General features: G+C 44.4%; 3 protein-coding genes across 3 annotated transcripts; 1 reads left to right on the forward strand and 2 right to left on the reverse strand.

The window, feature by feature from the left end:
- Positions 1–1733: 1733 nt before the first annotated feature.
- LOC132043602 (NADH dehydrogenase [ubiquinone] iron-sulfur protein 3) lies at positions 1734–2321 on the reverse strand. The gene has a single exon (XM_059434077.1). The coding sequence runs from the start codon at positions 2319–2321 to the stop codon at positions 1749–1751; it is 573 nt and encodes a 190-aa protein (XP_059290060.1). The 3' UTR covers positions 1734–1748.
- A 3834-nt stretch (positions 2322–6155) lies between these two features.
- On the forward strand, positions 6156–6725 carry LOC132043599 (cytochrome c biogenesis CcmF N-terminal-like mitochondrial protein 2). Its single transcript, XM_059434074.1, is given in 3 exon segments — positions 6156–6214; positions 6321–6373; positions 6376–6725. Coding segments are annotated over 3 exon segments (462 nt in total).
- An 8913-nt stretch (positions 6726–15638) lies between these two features.
- Positions 15639–16310, reverse strand: LOC132043609 (putative cytochrome c biogenesis ccmB-like mitochondrial protein). The gene has a single exon (XM_059434083.1). The coding sequence runs from the start codon at positions 16308–16310 to the stop codon at positions 15690–15692; it is 621 nt and encodes a 206-aa protein (XP_059290066.1). The 3' UTR covers positions 15639–15689.
- Between the last annotated feature and the right edge of the window lie 8832 nt (positions 16311–25142).

Genomic DNA, 25142 nt, shown 5'->3' on the forward strand with positions numbered 1-25142 from the left:
CTACGGGATTTACATTATACGCAACAAAAGCACCTGAAGTACTAAACAGAATAGGTATTAGTTTGGTAATGGTTGGAGCAGCAAACTCGGATTCGGCAAGAATCTCATTTTTTGGTAGTACGAGGGGGGAATTGGCCCAAAAATTGGATAGGGGTCAAGACGCAGTCGGGCGCCGGCGGCTTACTCAAGTGCCCCCGAACCGCGCGAAATGGTCGCCTATTACACGGCTCACTAACTCTGCCTGGGGTGGGGGTACGTACCTATTTATTATTCGTCGCCGGTCCGGCTTAATGGAGAAGGAAATTCATTCTTAATCTAGAGAGTTCCCTTTCGTTAAGCGCATCGAGCCAAAAGACTTTTCAGTCAGAAAATTAGGAAGCATGGACTCATTCTACTCCTCGCGGCGGTATTGCCACATAATGGAATAGATAGCATCTTTTTCCTTTTGAGTTTGAAAGGGAAAAGGAATATGGTTCCCGCCATTATAATAATGGCGAGACAAGGCTTGCAGACCTTTTAGTCGACTAACTGGCGTTCCTCGACTCGCGAAAGGAGCTCACGATAAAAACCCACCGGATTTGATTTTTCCAATATTCAATTGATCGTATGGAAAGACGCCTACACGGAACCTATACGAAGGAGCAAACAAGCAACGGCTTCGCCCCTACTTTACTTTGATTTGACTAGGCATTGATTCCCATCTCGGTCAATCAATCGGCCCTCCTAGGACTGTTGTTTCAAGAATCTGACCTTAGCAACCCGAAACGTGAGCGGGGAAGCTGACTACACCTTACCCCTTGACTTCGATTTCCGCAGTGCTCTATGAGACGACTGCGAGCACATATCTATGGATCTATGTCAACCAAAAGCAACCACTCTAGCAAGTCTACCAACCAGCACAGATCCTTCCAAGCAACTTCCAACTGCGCCAACTAGAAAACTTATCCGCTTGTCAATTCTTTCTTATCTTACGATATTTCTAATTACCTAAATAGAATAATAAATACTGTAGTTCGAACGAAAAAAGCTCGACTTCCTTCTTCTTTTGGATCTGCTTTGCCTTGCTTTGCTACCGGGCTTCTAGCTGCCCTTCCTCCACCGTTAGCTCAGTAGAGCATTTTCTCCTCCACTCATGTCACGGATTCAGTTCAAAAATGACAACAGTCTCTAGTTTACAATGGCTCAGAAGTATGGTTGGAGATGGTGCTTATCTTCCTATTTCTCATGTCGGTTCAACAACTCTTGCTACCACAGAAGGTAGAATACCAGTTAGTGATGTTCTTCTTGTTCCTACTAAAAAAGAATCCTTGCTCTCAGTCTCTAAATTTCCCCCTTGGTCCTAAACCATGCTCAGTCCTTGATTGTCAGCTGCTAGAACAAACACCAGACACCTTTCAAGAAAGAGCAAGGGCGGCCGGGAAAGAGAAATCGGATTAGCCTTTCATCGATCCCCGAAGAGAAACATTTTGTTGTTGAATCTGTGAGAAAAGCATAAGGATAGGTGAGGATAGATTCTGTGGATTCACTTTATCGAACGAATATGAGAAGCTTAGCAATTCATCTCGGTTAAAGGATTCTACGGCGAGGGTTTAAGCGCATAAACTGCTTGGAGAAGGACTTCTGACAAGGCGGCTATCTTGATAGAAGCAATTCTCTTTTGAAAGACTTTCATAGAAGTCTTCTTACAAAGCAAATAGCATTTCCTATTGATTTGTCCCCTGGACTGGTGGACCTATTCTGATTCTGAATTATCCGTCGCTACGCTGTTCCCAAGGACTAGCAAAATCGAAATAGCGAAATTCTTGGGTCATCTCAATGGGTTCAGAAACCACACGTTTCTCTGGATCATCATAGCGTACTTCCACATATCCACTCAGAGGAAGGTCTTTTCGTAATGGATGACCCTCGAAACCATAATCTGTTGATATACGGCGTAGATCCGGATGATTGATGAAAGAAACACCAAACATATCCCAAACTTCTCGCTCCCACCGGCCGGCTGATGGAAATAGACTTACTACCGGAGATATTCGTGTTACTTCGTCTGCACTGGTTTGTACACGAATGCGTGAGTTATACCGAGTACTCAGTAAATTATAGACCACTTCAAATCTTAGTTTTCGGGAGGGATGATCAACTCCGCAAATATCGATCGAAACTTGAACCCTTGTATAGGTATGCAATTTGAGAAAGCACAACAATTGAAATAGGTAGTCCGTATTGGTATCAGATCTATTCCCATGTTCCGATCTTTCCATTTTTTTGACCCATTTCTTGGGTAAAGTCTCCCAACTATATTTGAAAATGGATTGGTTATCCATAAAGATAAAGAAAGCTTTCTTGTAGTTCCGCTTCTTGCTCTTCAAATTCTGAAAGACTCGTCGGAAATTGCCGGTGCCGGTTGGTCCAACCAAGAAAAGCATGGGAGTCTTTGGGCATTACTTGGGTCGAGTTAAGTAAAGACTGGTTACCTATAAAGATCCCTCACTGCACACTTTATCTATATCTGTACGCATTTATTTATTTTTGAGAACTCGATCTTGTAATCGAGAAAACTCGTCCGAGAGGTACTTTTGTCACGAGCTGGCTTAACCCATCCCCTTACCACCAAGCCTGGATAAGCAACATCTGAAAAGTCAAGTAGAATCCCTGGCTTGTGTAGGCGAGCTAAACACAAATCTTTCTTTTCATTTTATATAGATGGAAAAGTAAGAAATCCAATTTTCCTTCGTAAGAGGACAGTAGGAATCCAAAACTTTCTCTTTATATAGATGGAAAAGTGCATTTTCTCTTCTCGTATCTCAGTAGCTAAGAGTTCTCATGGGACAATGGAACTCCATCCATCAACCGAGAAACACAACCTGCCTCAAAGCGCTTCTTTATTCAAAAAATAATATATTATGAAATGAATCCACATATAAACGTGGGCAGGTCTGCTCATTATTTGTGTTCGTACATTGATTCATTATTGCAATACAAATAACACCTCCACTTTACTAGTGATGGAGGGGATTCGCGCCGGATGGAACAAGGCGTTTTGAACCGTATACTACTGTTGCTGGAACGAAACGCACCCTAAGAGCTCTATCTTGCATTAGGGAGTCGGGGTTCTCCTACAACCACCCTACTGTTTGTTCATAGGGGGTCTCCAGCCATGCGGAAAGCCGCACAATCGCAACAGGCACGATGTTCTCACAACCCGGAGTAGAGTTATATGGATTTCATTATTTATGACTGACATTCCTTCCAGTCTCGAAGCAATGTGGTAGAATCTCTGTTTCCTCCGTTCGGTAGGCGGACTAGAACTATAGAGTAGGCGAGGAGAACTGCTGATTCACCTAGTATATTATTTGTTTTTATATCATAGAAAAAGTATACTCCACTCCCTTAGACTCGTTACGCAACACGACTGAACTCGTTGGTTCACGAAAAAACTCCAGTCCACCTCAGCCTGCGATAGCAAGAGGAACACGACAAAGGAGTCAATGAACAGCATGGGAGAAGACTTGCTAACACTAAAAGAGTGGAATTGATGCAAAGGTCGACAGAACAAGCTTCCCCTCTTTTCTGGGCGAACTCATTAAGTATTTGATGAAGGACGGAAGGTACTCGACGGAGAGGGAAGAACATCTGTGTATTTGCTGCAAGGCGGATTGAATCCTTTTTGCTTTCAAAAGCTACGCTCGATCCGTACCTCTCCTTTCAATCGAGTTACTAAAGTACCTCTCCTTGTTCGTAATAGGCATGATAGGTCAGCTGTTTGCCTGCGGAGTACTGCTGTATTTGCAAGTGCAGCTAAGTCACTCCTTTCATTCCTGTCATTATAAGAGTCACTCTTCCTCTCTCTGTTCGGATGGGAATAATAGGTTGCATGAGCAAGCCAGCTAGTTGCTTTTAGTTGTGATTGCTGTTCCCGCACGTATTGTAGTGAGTTAGTGCCTGCCGCGTTGCGCGTAGCGTGTACTGAGGTAAGGCACGATGGAGCGGCTAAGCTGCTCTGCGCATTCTCTAAAGAATATCCCTGTTTGTTCGACGGGAATAAGTGACATGATGGGGTAAGGGCGTTAGCAGCGGAGGCGTTCTTCAAGTTCCCGGCTGTTTGCTTGCTGTCATTCCTGTCATTACTAATAAGTATTCCTTCTCTTCGTTCGCTGGGAACAAGTTGTCATGATAGTGCGTGAAGTGTTGCTCTGCTGCCCTGCCCCCGTTCGTGCATGTGATAGGTAGTAATGTGGGGTTCTTCCCCGGTTGCCATTCCTATGTTCATTGCCAATTAGCTCCCCCTAACCAACTACCTAATCTTCCTGTTACTAGTGATTCATCGAAAAAACACGGGGTTTTGTGACGGAATTAAACAAGAAAATGTTGATTGTACGAGAATCAGAGTTCCCCCTGTTTGTTTACCGATTTAATCGAAGGCGACGTAACAACTGTTTGTTTATTTCCCACCTTCGCCTGAGACGGGGCTTCCTTAGAGTGGACAGAGACTGATCCTAGCTTTATGACTGGGCAAGCAGCTCTAGTAAAGAGAAAGAGATAGTTATGCCATTTTGACGATCGATATTTCTTCGTATGATAAAGATAAGAACAAGCGTTTGAAGCTATCAAATAGGCCTTTGAAAGAATTAGCGTATATAAGAGAAAGAATGAGCGTATGCTCAGGAAGATAGAAAATGCCTATCAACTTCCCTACAAGGAATTAACCTTTCCTCTGTGGCTTTAGTTGCAAACTTGTAGTAAATCGGAATCAAGTGTCGGGCTATCACCTCTTCTTATTCTTAGTCGCACGGGACTTAGAGTGCTTTCAAAGTCACTATGAGAATATACAGAGAATACTAATATGACCTCTCTCACTCTCAAGTAAGTACTTGATCGATTTAGTAATAAGAAGGTTTATATCTAATTCACATCTCCGTCCAGGTATCTTTCTCGTCCTTCACCACCTACCAGGCGTTCTCTCAGTCGAGAGACTGGCGTTCCTCGAGAAAGTCTACTACATAAAAGACTATCTAAGTAAAAAAACCTTTGAATCTTTCTTATTGTCTTTCCTTTCATCTTGATATATAAACTATGACATTAAGAAAGCATCGAGCGGGAAAGCCTTCACATATTATAATGAAAGAGACTATCGGAGAAGGTCCCACTCTGCTTGCGCCCGCTAGCTGACGACGAAGAAAAGCATGCTCCTCTTCCGCCCTTGGCCGACGGGAACCTTCAGGTCTCAACGAGCCACACCTACCTAGGAGATTTGATCCCCGGGAGCTTTGATCTTACTCTTAATTCTATTTTTATCAGAGCTCTTCTTTAGCTTCTTCTGTAATACCGATAGTTAATAGCTCTAGCGGCTACTTTTGAAGATAGTCAATCTATTGGGTTCATCTACGACCAACCTCAAGCGGAAGTAGTTCGGAGCTTTCTGTGCTGTTATGATTCCATGATCTTCATCGCCACCTCTGTCCTATAACGCCTTCCTTTATAGCAGTTATTGCTCCGGTTCCTGAAGGTATAGCTCTTGCCGAGGAATTCCTTTGAAATCGGAGACTGTTCAAATTTCCTACCGAGATAAGCAAGCAGAAGGAGAACTAGACGTATCTTGCTAGGCAAAGAAGGTTAGAATGTATAGCTCGCGAGTGGGATTGACGGGATAGATCACTCTTGCAGAAGGAGGTAGAACCGGGGATCTTTATAGGAGTGACTTGGGAAGTCCCGAACCGGGGTCAAGCTTACAACTTGTGAATTGTCAAAAAGGTCGTTTTTCTGCTTGCATAAAGCCCTTTTCGGCAATCTCTTTTTCATGAATGTGAGGGTGGAACCAAGGAAGACTTTTGAATACCGGATCTTCAATTTGATATTGAAGTGAAGCTACAGGACGCTCTACGTAGCGATGGCTACCTTTCGTCCTCCATTTTGGAACAAAGGGAAGCCATTAAGTGGGCCGGGCCGCCTTTAGCCCCGATTCGCGTACAGCCTTTCTCTCTGTCAGGTCACTGCAGAGAATTTTGAACTGCCCGGACATAAGATCTACTTCATGTTATGAAAGAGTTGTGAAAAACATCAACTTGAACCTAATTCATCTACGAAAAAGGTAGTTTCTTTGCTCTGGGCAGGAGCGCTAGTGGACACGGGGAGGGAGCAGGCGAAGCGTGTCGTTCGTAATGGAAAGAAAGAGACCACTACTTCGCCTCTTTGTTGGACCGCCGGCGCGAACACAGTGGTCTCTGATCAGGACCAGGAACCAATTCGAATTTGGATCTTGACATGTTGGTGGTTTTTAACCGTAGGCATCTTGCCAGGAAGTTGGTGGGCTTATCATGAATTAGGTCGGGGTGGCTGGTGGTTTCGGGATCCCGTAGAAAATGCTTCTTTATGCCTCGGTATTAGCCACAGCTCGTATTCATTCTGTAATTTTACCCCTTCTTCATTCTTGGACCTCGTTTCTTAATATTGTGACTTTTCCATGCTGTGTCTCAGGAACCTTTTCAATACGGTCCGGATTGCTAGCTCCCGTTCATAGTTTTGCTACAGATGATACACGAGGAATCTTTTTATGGTGGTTCTTCCTTCTAATGACCGGCATATCTATGATTCTTTTCTACCAGATGAAGCAGCAGGCATCGGTCCGTAGAACGTATAAAAAAGAAATGGTTGTGGCGCGAAGTACTCTTGTGCATCTACGTCACTCGGCTCGCGCGCAACCCCGCCCCGTTATGTTATGGAAGAATTGAACTTCTTGCTGGGCTGGTTATTCAGAGCCAGCAATTGGCTGCCGGATTTCGTCCTGCAATGAGGCAGATCGCTTCGGGGGGTCACTGTGGCGTGGCTGAATGTAGAGCAGTCCGCCCCTACAGCGTTTGATCAGTAGATTATTTAGAACTTCGGAAGATGGTCAAGGTACGAAGTGACAAGCCACTGCGCTAGATGCGCATGTGGTCGTAGTAATCGGCTCGTCGCTACTTTTATCCAAAGAATAAGGCCTATGAGCTCTCTGTTTGGAGACAGAACAACGTGAGAAGTTCTGAGTCGTATGAAAACTAGCGGTTTGGGGGAAATAGCGATTTATCAATAACATAGAATAAACAAGCTTGCTTGGCAGACTGGAAGATAAAGGCAAGCAGCAACATAGAGTACCTTGACCTGCTCGCTGGGGACATAAGGATTGACATGTGCCGAGACAGCTGTCCCGCGGATTAAGGAATCCGCAAAGGCTAATGCCATAAGACGAGCAAGACTAAAGAAAGAGAAGATCGGTCCTCGTCCACTCGGAAAGCTTTTTCTCATCATAGGGGGACGGTTAGTCAGCATTCCACTACCAACGAGCAGCAAACTCCTTGCGACTCTAATTGAGAAAAACTCAACAACGGCCACCCTCCCTAGGTGTAAGATAATAGGGCTTGATGCCCTGGCTTCCTTTTACGGGTTGTCTACCGATCTCACAGGTTTACACCTTTTAGGAATGAATGCTCCACGAGTCGTGATGCTTTGATTGTCGTCTTTCGAATTAAGGATTTGTCTGGCTAATAAACATCATCCTTCAGTCCGCGCCGGCATTCCAGAACGAATTCTTATCGCTTAGCACAAGCGCTAACCCTGACAAGGCCCTACATCGCATATGCAGTTGGAGTGGTTAGTCGATTCATGCAAAATCCAAAGAAACCTCACTTTCGACGAATATTGAGGTACATGAAAGGGGTTCCTCCTTGACTATGGTCTTCTGTATAAGAAAGGAGAACAGTGTAAGATAGTTGGCTATTGTGACGCCGACTATGCTGGTGATCACGACACGCGTCGATCAACAACTGGAAACGTGTTCAGGCTTGGTTTAGGAGCAGTTTGTCTTTGAAAAGTAAGCGGTGTTTTCGTCGTAACCCTTGTTGGAAGAGAATACCACGTAGGAGTGAAAACTCCCCTGCTCATCCATCTTCATTCCAAAGGCGAACATTTCAATTGAGTGACTGTAACTGCTATCTATGGTTTACAGTCAGTAGTTCTTAACCAACCGCCCAGCTTTATAAAGCTTTAAGAGGGAATAGGGAGTAAGGGGACCTTCGCTTCATTATCAAATTGACCTGGACCCTCTTTCTTCTCCTGCTGCAGATTTTGCCCCGCGCGGATTCTGGAGCTTCTTCTTTAGTCTAGGATTTCAAATAATAATCAAATCAAAAGAAGCGGCTGGGCGAGAGCAAGAAGCGGTCGTCGTACGCCGGCCGGTAGCTCTACTAAGCAAAGAACCGGGTTCCTCCCTTTTCTTCGCGAATAACATGTGGAGTGGAGGTAGCCTAGGCGTTCCTCGAGCAAGCTACCTTCGCCTACCTCCCATCTAGAAGCGGCAATGGTAAGAGCTGGTAAGCATGGTAACTGTATCGGCTAAGGGGCCGGCGCTCCGCGTTCTATCTAGGTTCCGCTCTGACCTTCCCCACCTCACATAGAAGAAGGGAAGCCCTTCAATAGAAGAACCCGTGTGAGTGGGAAGGGATTGAATCATTCATTCATCGGATACGTCTTTTCCCGTGATCCATTTCATGTCAACTCTAATTAGTTATCAAAAGGCCTACCTTACAAAGGGAACGTCGTTTCCCGGGAACCTTGCTGCTTACTTGCTATATTCCCGCGTTCTTGCATGGCTCGCGCAACCCCGCCCTGCTTATCCCTTCCCCCTCCCCCCTTACCGTCCAAAACTCAGAGGCCGTATGGAGTATAGCCAAGTGGTAAGGCACCGGTTTTTGGTACCGGCATGCAAAGGTTCGAATCCTTTTACTCCAGATTATGAACACCCGATCGGATCTGTCAAGAACGAGCTGACGACTACAGGGGAAGCTCTCATTAATTAGTTGATGAGGGGAAGCGGCTGACAGCAGTCCCTGAGCTAAGCCTTGGAAATCTTAATGCCATAATGCCTTTCAAATCCTCCTAGCCATTATCCTACTGCAATAATTCTTGCTAAGAAGAACGCCCACCCCTCTCTGTTTGATAACAGTTTCCTCCTAGTTTGCTTGAAACAGATAAGCTTGCCCAACTGCAACAAAGAAAGAGCCTAGCTTTCTTGGTTTGATGAGCTTATACTCGCTTTCTTGGTTTGATGAGCTTATACACGCTTTCTTGGTTTGATGAGTGAGTAACAACTTCTGAGTTGACTTGGAAGAAACCATTGTGGATTGTTGTAGTTCCGTGCTAATTAACAGGTTCTTTGCCTTTATTTAAAACAGGTTTGGCGTTGCATTCATCTAGGCTGTAGCCTCTCATACGACAAGAAGGATTTAGATCGGGGGATTTTCGTAAATGATTCGTTGCCAGCGCCCAAACTTTCCCATCCCCAGCCAAATACGATTGGGCATATCCTTCAAGAGATCAACCAATACGCATACTGCGCAACACTAGGGTGGTCGTAGATCAGCTAACTGGGGCGTCCATTGGTGGAACTCAGCCGGAACCTCAATACTGTGTAGTGCCCGAAGAATTACTACGTAATTTTGTCTAGTTTAGTGATAGCAGTAGGTCGGTTCGCTGTGGCTCTAATGCCGGCGATGAAGCAAACAAATAGGGTGTGATAACATTCAGACCTATCTGAGACTAAGAGGGGCTGGTTACCGGAGGTATTCCTGTCAGCCTTGTAACATTAACCCAAAAACCAATCGTCACTGGTTTCATTCTTGTCGCTCTCTCTCCAGGAATCAAAACCTATGCCTTTCTCAGTCTGGTTAGGCTTTCCGGAAGGTTTTCCGGTGAGCTGTTATCAGATTGATTGGTATGGTAAGATGGATGTTAGTTGAGAGCTCCCGATTGGGGTTACGTAGAGAGACTGACTTATAGAGGATCTCTCTCGGCAGCTCGACGACGATGCCGAGGAACGCCTCAGCACGGAACTTTAATCAATCAAATGGCATTAGGGTAGGGGGCTTTCCTTTGTTAAAAATCCAAGAGAGATAGAGTTTGACAAGATAGTCAAACTATCACCCCGCATCTTCATTCTATGACGATGGATCTTGGGAATGATTCGGGGGATCCCGGACCGCGACAATGAAACACTGATATCGAGTTTCTGACCCTTTAGTGAAGCAGAATCACTCAGGAGCTCCCAGTTCCCATTCAACATTCATTCATAGTCTTTATTCTCCCCTTGCCATCCTTCACTGCTTTTCGGACTGCTTTTACTGCTGCTTCCTATGCTTCCTGTTTCTGACTACTTGCCTTTCCCTCCCTCGGAAATCAACTCCATATCAATTAATTTGACTCACGCTTCTTTTGCTTTTTTAGAATCCTTCTCTGTGCGAGTTAGGACTAAGACCTTTTTTCTATGACTTCTCATTCTCAACGAAAACAATAAGACCAAGAATGAAAAGAAGAAGGTCTAGCCCGTGTATCCATTTATAAATATAAAGACTCTCAAGCCCCGGTAAGCTTTCTAAAAAAAAGAAAAAAAGAGCACCGAAGAAGATTGTAGTTAAGGCTTGGAGCTTCTGGGAGTACAAACAAGTAAGTACTAGCTAGCCGCATTCCAGCTACTTAGTACCCTTCTTTCACTTACAGCTATCTAAGACATTCAGGGGCGAAGTCACTCGACTGCAAGGAGAGGGCTGTGTAACTGCTGTTAGAACGCTTCGTTACGGATGTCGAAAAGTGAAGATTGGTTCTGTGCCAGGTCATGGTGATATGCTGGATTGGATAAAGGGTTGTTTCGTCGATAGCATTATCTGATGTGGGATGCGTAGTAGCTGTTGTCACAGTAGGGGTCCCTAAGGCGGGAATTGTCCTAAAGTAGCCATAGCGTTGATTGCTCTCCTTGTTCTATTGTATGGGCGAATTATCTTAACGAAAGCCTCCCTCGTGTGAGGGTTGTCATAACTTGTGTCTATCCGCTGTGAAATGACTTCACTTAATAGAGTCCTAAGGGCAGTCTCTTTGAGAAGGGCCATATTTGTTTTGATTAGCTGTCCCAGGGAAAAGAGAAAGAAAAGTACAAATACTAATCTTTCTTGAGTTAGACCTCACCTAATATGGACTCAGAGGCCAAGAGTTCCGACTATCGAATCAAAGAAGCGCGAGCTCTACTGTATCTACTTGCCCGATCATAGCTCTCTTGGGGAGTAGCTCCCCCATTTGAGTAGGGCAAAAGAGGACAAGCGGAGGAGAAGAGCTAGCCCGGTGACGAGGAGTCTTAATCCCAGTCTAATCGAATAAAGGCGCTAGCCAGTGTATTATAAGATAAGGGAAGATGAAGAGAATGAAGCGGGAAGGACAATATAGACGGATTCCCTTTCTATTTTCCTCACATAGGATTATGCGGTAAAATAAACAAAAATAATCCTTTTTGTTGGCGCGCCTCTTTCACTACTTTCATCAATATCTGATCTATCCGCTCATGCAAGCATTAATAAGAGGATGTTTATTCGTAACTGAGCTACTAGAGAGTTATAAAAGAAAGGGAGGGTCTCGCATCTTGGTGATCCTTAGCTGCTGACTTCGCCGCTAGAGTATCCGAACTAGTTGAGCACTCCGCCCGACTCCCCTATTGGAACACAATCAGGACCTTGCCTAGGAGCGGGTTTGAAGAGCAGAGAAGGTGCTGGTGGAATGAATTGATAAAAAACTTTCCATGGGAGCTTGTAATACATTTTTTCGATCTAACGGGAGGGACCGGTTCTACAATAAAAATATCTTTACTAAACTTGGTCTTCTCGAGAATATCCTGAAATGCCTGAAGCTAATCCAATGTTTGAGTCGGAGGAGGCGGAATTCCTCTGGTTCAATGTAAAGCTTTCCGCTACTGATACAGCAACGGACAGTTGACACAGATGCGAGGAGAGACAAGACCTGCTGATCGTAGCACCGCTGTGAGTAACTGGAATCATTCTAATTCTAATCATTTCATATATCAATCTCTCCTTGATAGAAGGATATCCGTCTTTTAGAAAGATTTCCTAATGAACCAACTATCAGCCCTTAATCAAGAGAGAGCCTACCTAATATTTGAGTATAAACTAAATATGGAGAAGTGTGAAGTCAAAGCGAAAACTAAAAGAAAGTAGTTCGTCCACGAGAAATGCAAAGGAATCTTGGAAGAACCGGCACTTCAGCAAATGTGCCTATCACCTCGACCAATTCCTCTACCCTTAAGCCTGATACAGACAGGTTCAATGGTTATAGCCGGGTAAGGTAAACCTAGTCCCTTTAGGGAGGCGGGGTCCATATAACATTCATGATACCTATGAACAGGGAGAGGAGAGAATCTTGAAACTGGAGCTACAAGCTGCATTAGCCGGGAAGGGATGTTGTCTGAGGACTCCAATCCGGAGGGAACTCAACTGATACGCGGCAAGCCCTTGAAAACAATAACTCGCCGATAAACGGAGTACAGACTGGAACAGACCAAACGGAATCCATCTAGTACAATTCTTCCCTCAGGACAGCCTATACTAAGATATTTACTAAAGGAATGAAAGAATGAGCACTGCCAGCTACAACGGATGCGTGACTTCTCCTTCCATTTCAAACAGTCAAAGGGATCTAGGGATGAAAGTGACTTGATAGATCCAATAAATCTTGGAAAAGAGAACTGGTTCATATGATGTTCTCTCCCCGAGATGCATTATACGATGAGACCGGTTAACTCTCAGAATGATTCTGTGTGCTGGGGCTTATAACAGAGATGGTAAATACTCAGTTCGGTCAGGATATTGGCTTATCAATCGGCTAACACACAAGGAGAAGCTCCGTGAGATGGACAACCTTTACTGAACCCGTTGAAGCATAAGATATGGAAGCTATGCACAGTTCAAAAAATCTGAGGTGGAAAACATTGAGTGGCTTGCTGTCTCCGATAGTCTCAAATCGAGAGGGATGAAGGTTGACTTCAAATGCCAGATTTGTGGTTCAGATCCAGAAACTATCAACCACATATTATTCACTTGCCCCATGAGATATGGGCGTTATCGAACTTCCCGTCCATGATAGGAGAGTATTCTTCTTCCTCTATCTACGCTAATTTTTATCACTTACTCATGGTCTATGAAAACAAATGCCTTTTGAGATAAGAAGTTCCCTTTGATTCTGTGGGTTTTGTGGAAGAATAGGAACAAAATGGTATTTGAAGGGAAGGTGTATGAAGCTGATAAAGCGGTGGATAAGGTCATGGAAGACGCACGGCAATGGTTTATCGAGAGCTCTATCAACAACCCATGGCGGATGAGAAAATAGCCCAGTGGTGAAGCTCCTACGTTAGGCTTTGTGAAATGTAATGTTGGAGTAGCCTGGTCTAAAAAGAAACTACTTAGTGGTGCTTCTTGGGTGCTCCGTGACCACATGGGTAAGGTTTTGATGCATAGTCGACGAGCAATCAGATTTTTAGGCTAAAGTGCGGAGGGCTGTCGAGAGTATTCGAAGTTTACGATTCATGGGGGTGATCTTGTTGATGCTATTGAAATTGTTTCTGCGGTACGATCCCCTAGAGAGTGGCCAGCTCTACGGTTGGATACCTTGGACTTATTAACATCCCTTTCTGAGGTGACTAATTGGAGAAGAGAAGATCGAAGCTTCGGTGCTTTGGCTATAGCACGAAGTTCGGGATAATAGGAGTCTTATGTGGCACAAGGAAGCCCGACATGGCTAAAAAAACTTTGAGATGATGATCGACCCGGTGATATAGGGAGTATGGTTTCCAAGCGTCCTCGTGGTTGAGCATTCTTTCAACTCTGTGTTGGAGCGCTCTGTTTTCTTTTTGCTGGTTTTTGTACCTTCCCTTCGGAAACCAACTCCGATTGAATGCGGAATCCCGCTAGCCATTATTCGTATTCACTCCAAGATCAAGGAGGCATCTGTAAGCCATCTTAGCTAAGCGAAGAGCGGAAAGAAGGAATAAAGAAAGAGTACTCTCGCCATCAGAACGACTCTCAGCTTCAGCCATTCGAGTCAGAAGGGAGAGAGAGGGTCGAAGCGCGATGCTTCTGATCTGCCGATTCCGAGGTCAGGGATGAAGATGGCTGTGGTGACTAGGCCTAGGGCAGCTAATCCAACTCTAATTGATACAAACCTTGACTCTCGCTATGGCAAGGAAGCTTTCAATCAACAGAAGCAACAACTACGCCTTAAACGGAGAATATAACTATTGCTCACTTAAGACCGATTTCAAGCAATCATCCAAGCAGAGATCTCGACTGAATTATGTTTTCCTTTTCTTATTGAATTACTATGGTTGGCTGCTTTCGGAGTCAATTTTTTGCTGTTGAATTGAATTCTGCTTCGGACACTCGAAACCCTAAGAATTGAATTCTGCTTTGGACACTTCCAACCCACTAGACAAAGAAGCTACAGGGGGATAGTGTATGAAAGGTTCGCGCGAGCTCAAAAGTTCCATAGTCCCATAAGAACTCTTAGCTACTGAGATACGAGAAGAGATCAAGCTTACCGAAAAGCAATCTCCGGAAGCCCAGAAAGCAGCTATTTCCCGTATTCCCAGCCAAAAGGGCATTCTCTTGAAGAAAGACCGTAGAGTGAAGGCGATATATGATATAGCCAGGCCAGGAAGGCCCATGGAGGAAACATGAGAAGGTACAAAGACATTGCTGCTCAGTGAGACAATGTTGTCAATAGCAGCCAGAGCAGAGGACTTATTGATATATGGTGAAAGTTCGCCTTCTTGTGCCAACATCTCCCTACTAACTAGATTTCTAAATTCTGGCGCAAGTGGCTGCAAAGACTAGAAAGCCAATGAAGAAAATAGTTCAAATGAAATCCTATCCCGTAATGGTTGTCAACGAGAGAAGGCTTCAGGGTAGCTTCTGGAGTTCTTAGAGAAGGCTTACTTCAAGAGGTTCTTAAGAAGGAGTTTCAAACTGACTTTTAGGCACAGACGTGACTCTTCCACTTGTTGATGAGGAGAGGGATTTCTTACTCGACTAAAAGGAGAGGGTAGCAGAATACCATTAAGAGAAATATCCCATTAGTGCTGCTCTTTCCTAGGTCAAATACCTAACAACGAGAATCAGGAGGGAGCTTCTGGGTAGCATCCCTGTTTTCAAACCCATAGAACACATAAATCATATCTCTGAGTGAGCTTGAATCGGTATCAGACATCGTACATCTTAGCTGTGATAGCAAGAGACTTTATCGGCCTCTTTGGGCTTTCCGGAAGACGGTTGAGTGGAGAGAGATTTTGAAGGTGGAACTTTATGCAATCCGCCATACGGGGGAGATGGCTTCGCGAATGGGCATTCGGAACCTTTGGGTAGAGTCTGACTCATTATATGCAGTCAAGATGATTAACTCCAAGCCCCATAAGCGCGAAATATGCTGCTGAGCTTCACTGAAAATGCCAGAGCAGTTTGTTTTTAGAGTCACACATTGTTGGAGGGAGAGCAATAGAGCCGCCGACTTGATTTCGGGATGTCGAGTTATGTCTTAATGTACCCAAGAAACCCCCCTTAGCCCTTAATTACATTATTAGAGAGGATATGCAGGAACTTCTTTATGTACGTGTATGAGATATTATGTACCATCTTTCTAATATTATTATGTATTATATAATATAAGACAAGAATAATATTTATTATTCTAATATATAGCTGCAAGACCAATACAGGATGCAAAAAAACAAAAGCCCTTCTTTCTCTGAGGAACGCCTAGATACATGGCTTACATACCCGGCTCAACATTCTTGGAAAACTAAAGAATCGAGGGTCCAGAAGAGAATTGGCCATTTAATCTTGTAAACTAATCGAGACCGAAATTGGAAAAAGAGATACGAACAGAGAGGAATAACCAATCGATGAAAGAACATGAAACCATTCTGTTTCAATAGAGGTACGAGAAACGGTTAGGGGCAATAAAGTAGGTGAAGTGGTTGGATTTTGCGAGCTGTTCCAACCACTGCTGGATGTGATTCCAAGAGCCGAACGAGAATGAATACCACACAGAAGAGTCAAGACCAGGCTCCCTAATGGAATGTTTAACCGATCCATTCCGGATTGACCGAATTGGTACGAAAGTTGTAACATGGGAAAACCACAGAAAACACGACTTATTTGAATAACCCGGTGACCCACCAATTGTAGAAGTAGGATCTTTGGCAAGCAATAAGTACTTAAATAATACAATTCGAGTGTACCATCTTCTTTCTCATTTCGAGGAAAAGGTGCGGGAGGAAAAGGAAACAACGGAGGGATCCGAATCGGACCTAAATGGGAATGACATGAAAAGTCTTTTTCAAAACCTAGCATTAAGGGCGTTACGACGATATACGAGAGGAATGGAGAAAAACTCGTGATTGGTGTGGAGGGGAAGATCAGTTTATGATATAGTTCAAGAAAAAGTCGTCTCATTTCCTTACTTCTTCTTTCTAATTCATTCACTTCAAGGCTGGTTCTGAACGCCGCGTAACATCATCTTCAACCAACCTCCACCGTACTTACCTTTCGGTGCAGCCACTAAAGTAAAGAATTGCTTATACACTAAACTGCTGCTTATATACGCTTACTAAAAGACTGACTTTCATTCATTAGGCCAGCATGAAACTAAGAAAGAGAGATGTGCCTAAGGCGGCATGCAAGCAAACTGTGCACACTAAGAGAAAAAGAGAGATGTTCACAATTACTACCACAAGAGCCCCCTATCCTATCTCTAAAGGGGCCCGGCACTTCGTTCGTACCTTCTTGGCTTAGGCTTCCAACTTCACTTACTTTATGGCCTTGCTAACTAGCTAGCAAAAGCTAAGCGCTTGAAAAGCGCGCTAAGAAAGGTTGCTTCTGTCGGCCTTTCTGTGCAACAGTCCACCAATAGCGGAAGAGAGGGGTACTGTACATACAAGACTCTTCCAGTTCTTACGTTAGCTTTTTCTTACCAGTCAAGTAGTACAACAGCTGTATCTTATAGCCCGGCGTGGCGGGTCTTTAATTCAGTAGATAGAAAAAATTATTAGTAATACGTAGATGAGTGAGTGAGTCCTCACTGACCTGAGCGATTTAGATCACCTAGCAGGCCTTTTTTTTTTTATTTGGTAGGTAACATCGCCGAAGCCTATCATCTGATTTGACTACGAAGAAAGGAACTTGAGGTGAGGCGGCACCGTCTTGTGCAACGCAACCATGGTTGGCCCTCTATCATCTTCTATCTAGTAGACTTGGTAAAAGGACCCCGACTTATTTTCAGAATTAGAGTTCGACCACGGAAAAATGTATTGCGGAAAATTCCCCACTGCTGCCTCCCGTAGGAGTCTGGGTCCCTTCGCTCCACTATGACAGCTAAACCAAGTCAAAATCTTCATCTCTCTGTAAGAAAAAAATGGGTTCTACACCTAAATAGGTTAAGGTAGGGTATTTTTTAGAAAAAGCTACCTTAGCACAAGCGCTAAGCGATAATAATACTTTTCTGAACTTGACGTGAATCTTATCTTATGCCAGTCATCAAATTTCCAGATGGTGGTGCCCGAGTGTCAATATTTTTGCAGTCCATAGGGAATGCATTTCGAAAGCATCTTTTCGGCGATAAAGGAGCTAATCTTTTTAGGTGAGAAAGCTACAGAACAAGTCCTCAAACGAAGTGAGGGGAAGCAAGTGAAGAGAGCGGAGCGGGTGAAGAGCACTTTCTGCACTTTTGAACTTAAAGAAGCCAGCGCTTCTCTTGATTAGTGAAATGATAAGGGCACTAGCACGAGATCACTGAAACCTCTCTACTACGGATATTAATCCTATCCTACCCGTCTTATAAGGGCTACGACCAGAATCGAAGTAAGAAAGAGAGGAAGAAATGGATATACATAGTCTATATCTTATTTTTCCCTAATCTTATTAGCCCAGCAAGGAAAGATATGGCAAAGAACAAGATAACAGTAAAAAGCCACTTATCTCTTTCATGAGCAAGGGCAGTTGGCGGGGAAGCAAGAAGAAATCCAAGTGGCCAGCTGAAGTGGAATTGGATTATTAAATCCGGCTTATTGTTATTTCGAGCAATGTATAAGACAACTCTCCAATCGTGGGAAGACGCTGCAGTTCACCGAGAATGACGAGAGACCTACTCTCTCCCATCCCAGGAATCATTCAATAGAGAGAAGAAGGAGAACCGAAATATCAAGCTTGGCTGCGCTGCCCGTCGCATCGGACTCTCCCAACGGTTAAGAGCGGGAACCATGATTAGCTTAATGCCTTTCGGCTATAGGACATTAGACTTCTACCGGTTACCGGGAAAAAGATTAGACTAGATCAAAGGACTAGATCGATCAGCAGCCGTAGCTGCAGTAGAAAAAGCAGTAGTTGGAGTTGGTACTTCAACCGGTTCTTTTACAGTCCCACCTTCATAAGGAAGAACTGCCTTGAAGGGTAAGGCAGGTCAAAAGAGTGGGCATCTTTACTACCTATGGCTAACTCAAAAAAATCTGAGAGGGGAAGTTGCTCTGCTCTGGATGCACCGGTCAGAACGGGGAAAGCTGCTCTTAGAGCTATCTCTTTCCGATCTAGGCAGATGGTTGAATCTAATGCGAGTAGCACTAGGCCTAGAGCGGAATATTAGGTAGTACGAGTTGCTATATTTTTCCATCCCCTTCGGGAAGAAACTCTCTTTGACTTTTGAGAAGATAGACCCAAGTAGCCCTTGAATGATCATCCACTATGGTTCAAAAATATCGAAAACCTTCTGTTCTGTGGTTTCAACTGAAAAGGGATGGAGCAGAAAGATATCAGATCAAAAGGTTCATCACAAATGTTATTATGAGATTGAAAAGGTAAGTGTTTTTGTTTAGCCAAAGGAAATTTTACAAAGAAAGATCAATCTGAAAGGATAGCAGTTTTTGCTGGAAATCAAATATGTAAATAGTCGAGTTATTGCATTCCTCTCACAAACTATCAATTTCATAAGAGAAGAAAGATCGTTTTTCGAAACTATCAATTTCATAAGAGAAGAAAGATCGTTTTTCGAAAAGAAAGAAGGTTTTGATTCGAGGCGGATCCCTTTTTTCTTTGCCTTTACGAGTAAGAAAGTGGTTACGCTCCGCTGGGGAGCCGGAACTGTAAATTCCTACTGTGGTTCGAGTCCACAAACCACTGAGAGCTCTGGCATCGGTTCAGGCTAAATCCTGAAGAAAGCTAGAAAGCGCTGTTTGATGAGCCTGCGTCCGATTTGTGAGTTGGTTAGGTAAAGGCTGACCAAGCCAATGATGCTTAGCTGCCCAGTCGTGCCGAGGAATTCCCATCCGACCAGAGGAGGGAAGAGAGTGACTAAGCAGCAGCTCCACTTGTCGCGTACTTCTTTAGCTGCACCGTCATCGCCGGCCGGACAAACCCTTCCAACAAATGGGGAGTGGGCCAAAGGAACACGACACATCCAGTGAAGAGATCCCGGACAGGGAAGTCAGAAGGTCTGCAAGCCTCGTCTTCGCCCCTGCTTTAGCTGCACTTGGTGCGTAAGAGGGAGACCCGGTCGCTCAGATACAGACAGCAGCTCATTTTACGCTTAAACACATCCCAGGGAATTACAGGAATACGGGCTCCGCCTAGCTACCTGATCCCATCATGAATAGGAATTACCAGCGAACCAAGAGAGATAGATTCAACAGAGGAGAAGGGGTGGCGTGCTTTAGCGACACCTTCAAGACATCCAGGAGTGATCTAGACGAGGTGGGACATGCCGGCTAGAGTACATGCTTCAACTGGAACATCGCTTCGCTACTCTTCCCTCCCTACCCCTACGGTCGTACACTCTGTTGATAGTTCGCCAATGGCTCACAACCAGACAATCATAGTATGTTCGTTCGTTCACTTCGTTCTCTCTCTCCCCGTCTCCCGTTAGCTTGTTCCCCTCCTCCCTTCCCAACCTTCCCAGCCCTTCCTCCAAGAGTAGTTACGCCTTTTCCGTCAGTGGAGAGAGCGAGCAACGACCTGTGAGCGACCGTAGCTCCCTCTGCAAGTGGTAAGGCGCAGTTCACCCCCTATCGAACGGAGGAAGATCGCTGTTGATGTCATGACTAACTTCTTGATTCTTTGATGAGAGAGGCGTGCGTGTGAAATGTCTGATTCATGGCTTGGTTAACGAGATGTCCCAACTGGTACTGGAGCACACCCGTCTGGTTCGTACCATCATTGGCTTGTTCATCCTTTACCTAAGCCTAATCTTCTTCTTCATAGCACACTCTGCTACAGCACACTACGCTTCTGTGCTGCTCAGTAGTGACTGCTAGGGAGTTAATCACACCAGGCGGGCTTGCTTCGCTAGAAAAGAATTCCACTAGTGTGTGCTGCTGAGAGTGAACTATGTTACTCGGAACAATATCTGAAAGGAAGCTTAAGGAAAGGCCTTAGTATTCTTTCTTCAAAGGCGTTCCCTGAACAACTACAGCTCGATAGAGACAACTCGGAAACTAGCACTGAAAAAGGGCATACTATCAATATGATCAATATGATATTACCTCGGTGTGCTAATCAAAGGTAAAGAACTGAATACCTAGATTTCTCTTATCCTTCCTTAGGTCCTCATGAATTAGAATAAAGTAAGGGAGCACACCGATCGAAACCTGTTTACTTTCGAAAGTTGACCCGCCACCTACTACTTGTAGTCAACCAAAATTGCTTCGCTAGGAGTGTGCTATTAAAAGCTGTTGATCGGCCTATGGCACTTTACTAAACCTAGGAGAGGAGAACTGCTACTATCTATTGCATGGGTGCCTGCGTGTAAGAGGTGTAAGAGAAAGAAAGAAATTTCCGTCAACAGGATGAATCCCAGCGAAAAGAAGGCGGAAAGCCTATGAAAGGTGGAAAGCCCTAGCGGAGCAATCTTAAAGATGGAAAGCTCTTAAAGGTGGAAAGCCAGCACAAGCACACTACTGTGAAAGCTAAGAGTACTTCTATATTAGGAATTTTGCTAGTGGCGGATACGTACTATCTTCTTTATATTGACATTCTGCTACCCGGGAATCCAGTTCGTAAAACTCGGAGATATCAAACGGAAGTAAAAAAAAGCAGAGAAGGATTAAGACTAACCACTTTTTCGACATCCCTTCATGAAGCGCAGCAACATTTCGGAAGACTGCTAAAAGCGAGAAGTCCTGACCTTCGTTACTAGAGCACAGAAAAAGCAACAGTGTGCTGTACAGAGAACTTGCTTCGATAGGAAAAGAAAAGCTGTATTTCTAAGCTGGGAATGTTGGGTAAGAGTCCGCCTATTACCTCTAAAAAGTGGAGGAGGTGAGACCCCTGTTGGAGTCAACTTTTGAATTTACCGGCTTTGGAGAAACCTTTTCAGTTGCTTAGTGCGAATCCCACGTTTCGAGGGTGGGTAAGGTCTCAGTACCTCGGATATAGCACAGAAAGGCCTATAGCATCCAATACCACTTTTCAGGTTACTTCCTTGTGAGCTTGTCAGACAAAGTAGGCGACGGTGTGCTGCACTACATCTCCTCAGCAGTTGATCGGTCAGGTTCCTTGCCTTGCTTAACCCAGCTCGAGTATTATTCGAAACGAGGAATATCCTTACTCTAGAAGCTCAGAGTTAAGAGTTAAGGGAAGGTGTTAGCTAAGGAATTAGGTCTTCCTCTTCGAAAGGAGAACTCTAGTCTACCGTGGTGGGTAGTAGCTACTCCCAGTACATCTATCATCCGTGACATCCATGGCAACTACTACTTTTCATTGCTGTGCTGTTTAATCGATCGAACAAAACTCCTAAGGTAGAGATCTTAAGAAGAGGACGAGCTCAACTCCCGATTGTTCAAGCTTAGATACCTCTTTGATTTGGGATTGACGAAACAGTATAAACCTTTCTAATAGGCCTATTTTGTGCGTTTAATCACCTTTCTTTCATCTCTGAGCCAGCTATCCTTTCAGAATAGGGCTTTCCGCTTTCTTTTAAGGTGAGGAATCTTAGGAGTTCAGCTTTTTCGATTAAACGAAGAATTCTGTCATTTCAGATGGGATTCCAAAGCAAGGCTAGTTATCTATGTTAGCTTCATTCCTGTGAAGTTGGTTTCTAGTTTTGATCTTTGAGTTGGCAGTAACATGACTAGCAGCATAGTACGCACACACGAAAGTCAAGGGATTGTCTGGCCCTGCTACCTACCCAACATGAGCACACTCCGAAATTAGAGTAGCTATCTATTTCATAAGAGACCTCTTGCAGATTGAAGCATGATTGGGCTCTCCGCTTCTCTTCAGATGGAACTTCGCCATGTCCATGTCCCTCGAGTACTGTTCCTAGAGTATAGTAGAGTACGGATCGATTGAACTGGTTTCTGTCGTACCCCTAACGGTACAGTTATGACCTAATGCGGGGTCTCTCTCAGGCAGAAGATCAACCGATGTACGATGTTGGACCTAATGAGAGGTCCTTCTCTGTCAGGGTTTATAGGTCAACTGGTTGCTTCGCTAGAGTAGGACCTAACCCATGTACTGTGAGTGTTGATTAGTCACCCTGATATCGAGTGAGCATTCGGGGGTGTAGACTTCACACTTTAACAGGTCATCTGTCTTTCGAAGTTTTCTGTAACACAGAGATGTAGTTGCAAGGCAAAGGTCAACTAGCTTGCTTCGCTAGGTTGCTTCGCTAGGGACTTAAGGAGAAGTGATTTTCTGTAGCACAGAGATGACTTTAGTAAGTTGCAAGGCGAAGGCCTCAACGATTGTGGTTAATCTATCTTGGTATCTTTGTGATGAGGTATGGCTTATCTGTGCTGGGGTGTGCTTGGGAGTCAAATGCTAGGGTCATGCGAAAAGTCCTATTTCCAATTCCGATCTCATATCTAAGGAACGGGAGTTCTTAACAGAAGAAAGGCCATAGACTCCGTTTGGTACGTATCTGATATGTGACAAATCCTAAATCTGCAAGGTATCTTATCTCTCTCAGTTATTAATATGGTGCTGGACTAGCGAAGCAACCCTTTTGAAGAAGGAATCTTAGGAGTTCTGCAGCATATGGATGGCTTAAAGGAAGAAATCAGACATCTGAGATAAGCAGGGCTGTTGTCTAATCTGAGGAATGCATACGAATCCTATAGTAAGTTCACGGGTAATTCTCCGCTTAGTTCAGTAATCTCCTGAAAGTTGGGTGAGCTATTCTGTTTTCCGAGGTACCAACACTTTCAACCACTTTATTTCCGAGGTCCTAAACCTTAAACCAGTTTTTAAACGCGATTAAACGCAGATCAGCGACATCCGTTTTCCAAGGACTAGCGAAGCAACCGTAAATCTGATACTTTGCTATAGTTTGCTACTTTTTCTGGGTATCGAGGAAGTATTCGAAGTCTGCCTTGGTTCAGCACACTATTCCGCGCATCTCCCACTCGCTTACTGGCAGAAGGTCTGCAAGCCTAGCCCCTTCTCTTTATCGAGGGCAACTCATGCTTATAGGGCACTCCCGGGATGGAACCAGCGATAATTACTTCCACTCAAAGGGATCGGATTATGAACCACTCCTAGCTGCTTTCTTTCAAACCTTTCCATCTGAAGTTGATTCTATAGGTGCAGTTGCAGTTCTAGCTCTTTCTTTAGTTGCTGGAGATGTAATACGACTAGCATCAAGCCTTCCTTCTTCAGTAATAGTTCCAGTGGAGGAAGAAGAAGAGCAGATCGCTTTAGACTGCCTCCCTTACTAAACAAGATAGGCTCGCTTCATCTGAGCCGTCGCCCCTTTCAATAGGTGTAGGCATCGGGCCGATTCTCCTTTGCCTATCTTCCTGCTCTGCCAGTATACCTCCTTGCAAACCTCCCTTCCCTTAGCTTTCAATCTGTCTTGTGCCACTCCAGCTTTCACTCAAGCCATTCTTTGAACATACTTTATAGGGGCGACCTTCACTCTTCTTCTCGCTTCCTAACCCTAAAAGCTCACTTCTTTTGGTGTTGCTCCACGATCTTAAAGTGGAACTACGAGATAAATAAGCGGCGGGCTGATCTGACCTGCGCGTCTGCCTTCCTTTCGTCACTACGACTTGGTTTCGAAAGAAGGAATGAGCGCTAGCCTAGCTAACTAGCATACCTTTCCTTGCCTCTTGCTCCGTAAAATGCTATCACATTTTGATTCCAATCATCTCATCTTTGTCCCGTTGAGAAGTTTAGTGGATGAACACTAGAATTGAGTTGCATGAAATACCTGGCAATTCTTGAGATAGGGCTCATCAGACTTTCTTAGTGAGAGTCCCAGTGGTACAGACTATGTCAAAGCTGATCTTTGAAGTACGATCGGAGGAGATACCCGGCAGTGAAAGCTTTCCTCTCCTTTTAGTCGAGTTACGTCAGTACCTCTCGCAATAAATGCTCGAGTTCCCTCTTTTAAAAGAGTAATAAATTACCTTGGACCCTATCCTCTCTGATAGATGATCTTGCTTGGGCCACTGAAGAAGAAGAATATTGAGGAATTGGACTTAGCATTCTATCTAATGCTTTGATCCATCTAAGCCCATTGACAAGCAGGAAGAGGAGAGGGGGCTTTTGGGATAATTATGATACTGAGCCCAATGGAAAAGCCCACGCCCGAGTCCAAAATGGAATTACTGGGGAAACGAATCCAAGAAAGCCCAAAAACAAAAGTGTGGAGAAGGGGACTTATTGTACTGAAAAAGTGATTGTGCTCATTTACTCTATACGCGTCTTAGTGGACTGACAGAGTGAGCTGGAAAGGTTCCGTCTTTCCGGGGAAATTCAAGAGAGCTAGCTTCGGTGCTCACCAAAGGACGGAGCTGTCGAGTAAGGATTGGCCGAAGTCAGTTACCTGGGAATCAGCCAATAAAAAATAGACAAATAAAAGCGTGATCTGAGTAGGCAGAGCTAAATAGTGCACGTAGGGTAAACGAGGACTCTGGTCAGCTTTGAGCTGTCGAGTAAGGAGTGACGGGCCTTTGGAAACCCGAGAAAAGCGGGGGAGTACTCTATACAGTGCGTTCTATTATTGCCTCTTATTCCCGAGGGAGTGGTCGTAATTAAGCCGCGTGGCAATACCCGCCAAAAAGGACTCTTTGATTTTGAGGGGCGGGGCCTTTATCCAGGGGAGAATTCTTCAGCGCACTAAAATCTAGTTAAGGGGGTTCCATATTCATGAAAAGCCGGGGTTGAACCATGTTACGGAACTAAGACAAGAATTATGACTAATAAGAAAGGGTTTAGGGCCTGCCTATAAATAGAAGCTTCTTTCAGTCTCTATTTGGCAAAGAGGGCACTTAGAAGTCGGCAAGAAAGTGAGTAGAC

The sequence above is a fragment of the Lycium ferocissimum genome, unplaced genomic scaffold (assembly GCF_029784015.1).
Source record: "Lycium ferocissimum isolate CSIRO_LF1 unplaced genomic scaffold, AGI_CSIRO_Lferr_CH_V1 ctg2594, whole genome shotgun sequence".
Lineage (NCBI taxonomy): Eukaryota > Viridiplantae > Streptophyta > Magnoliopsida > Solanales > Solanaceae > Lycium > Lycium ferocissimum.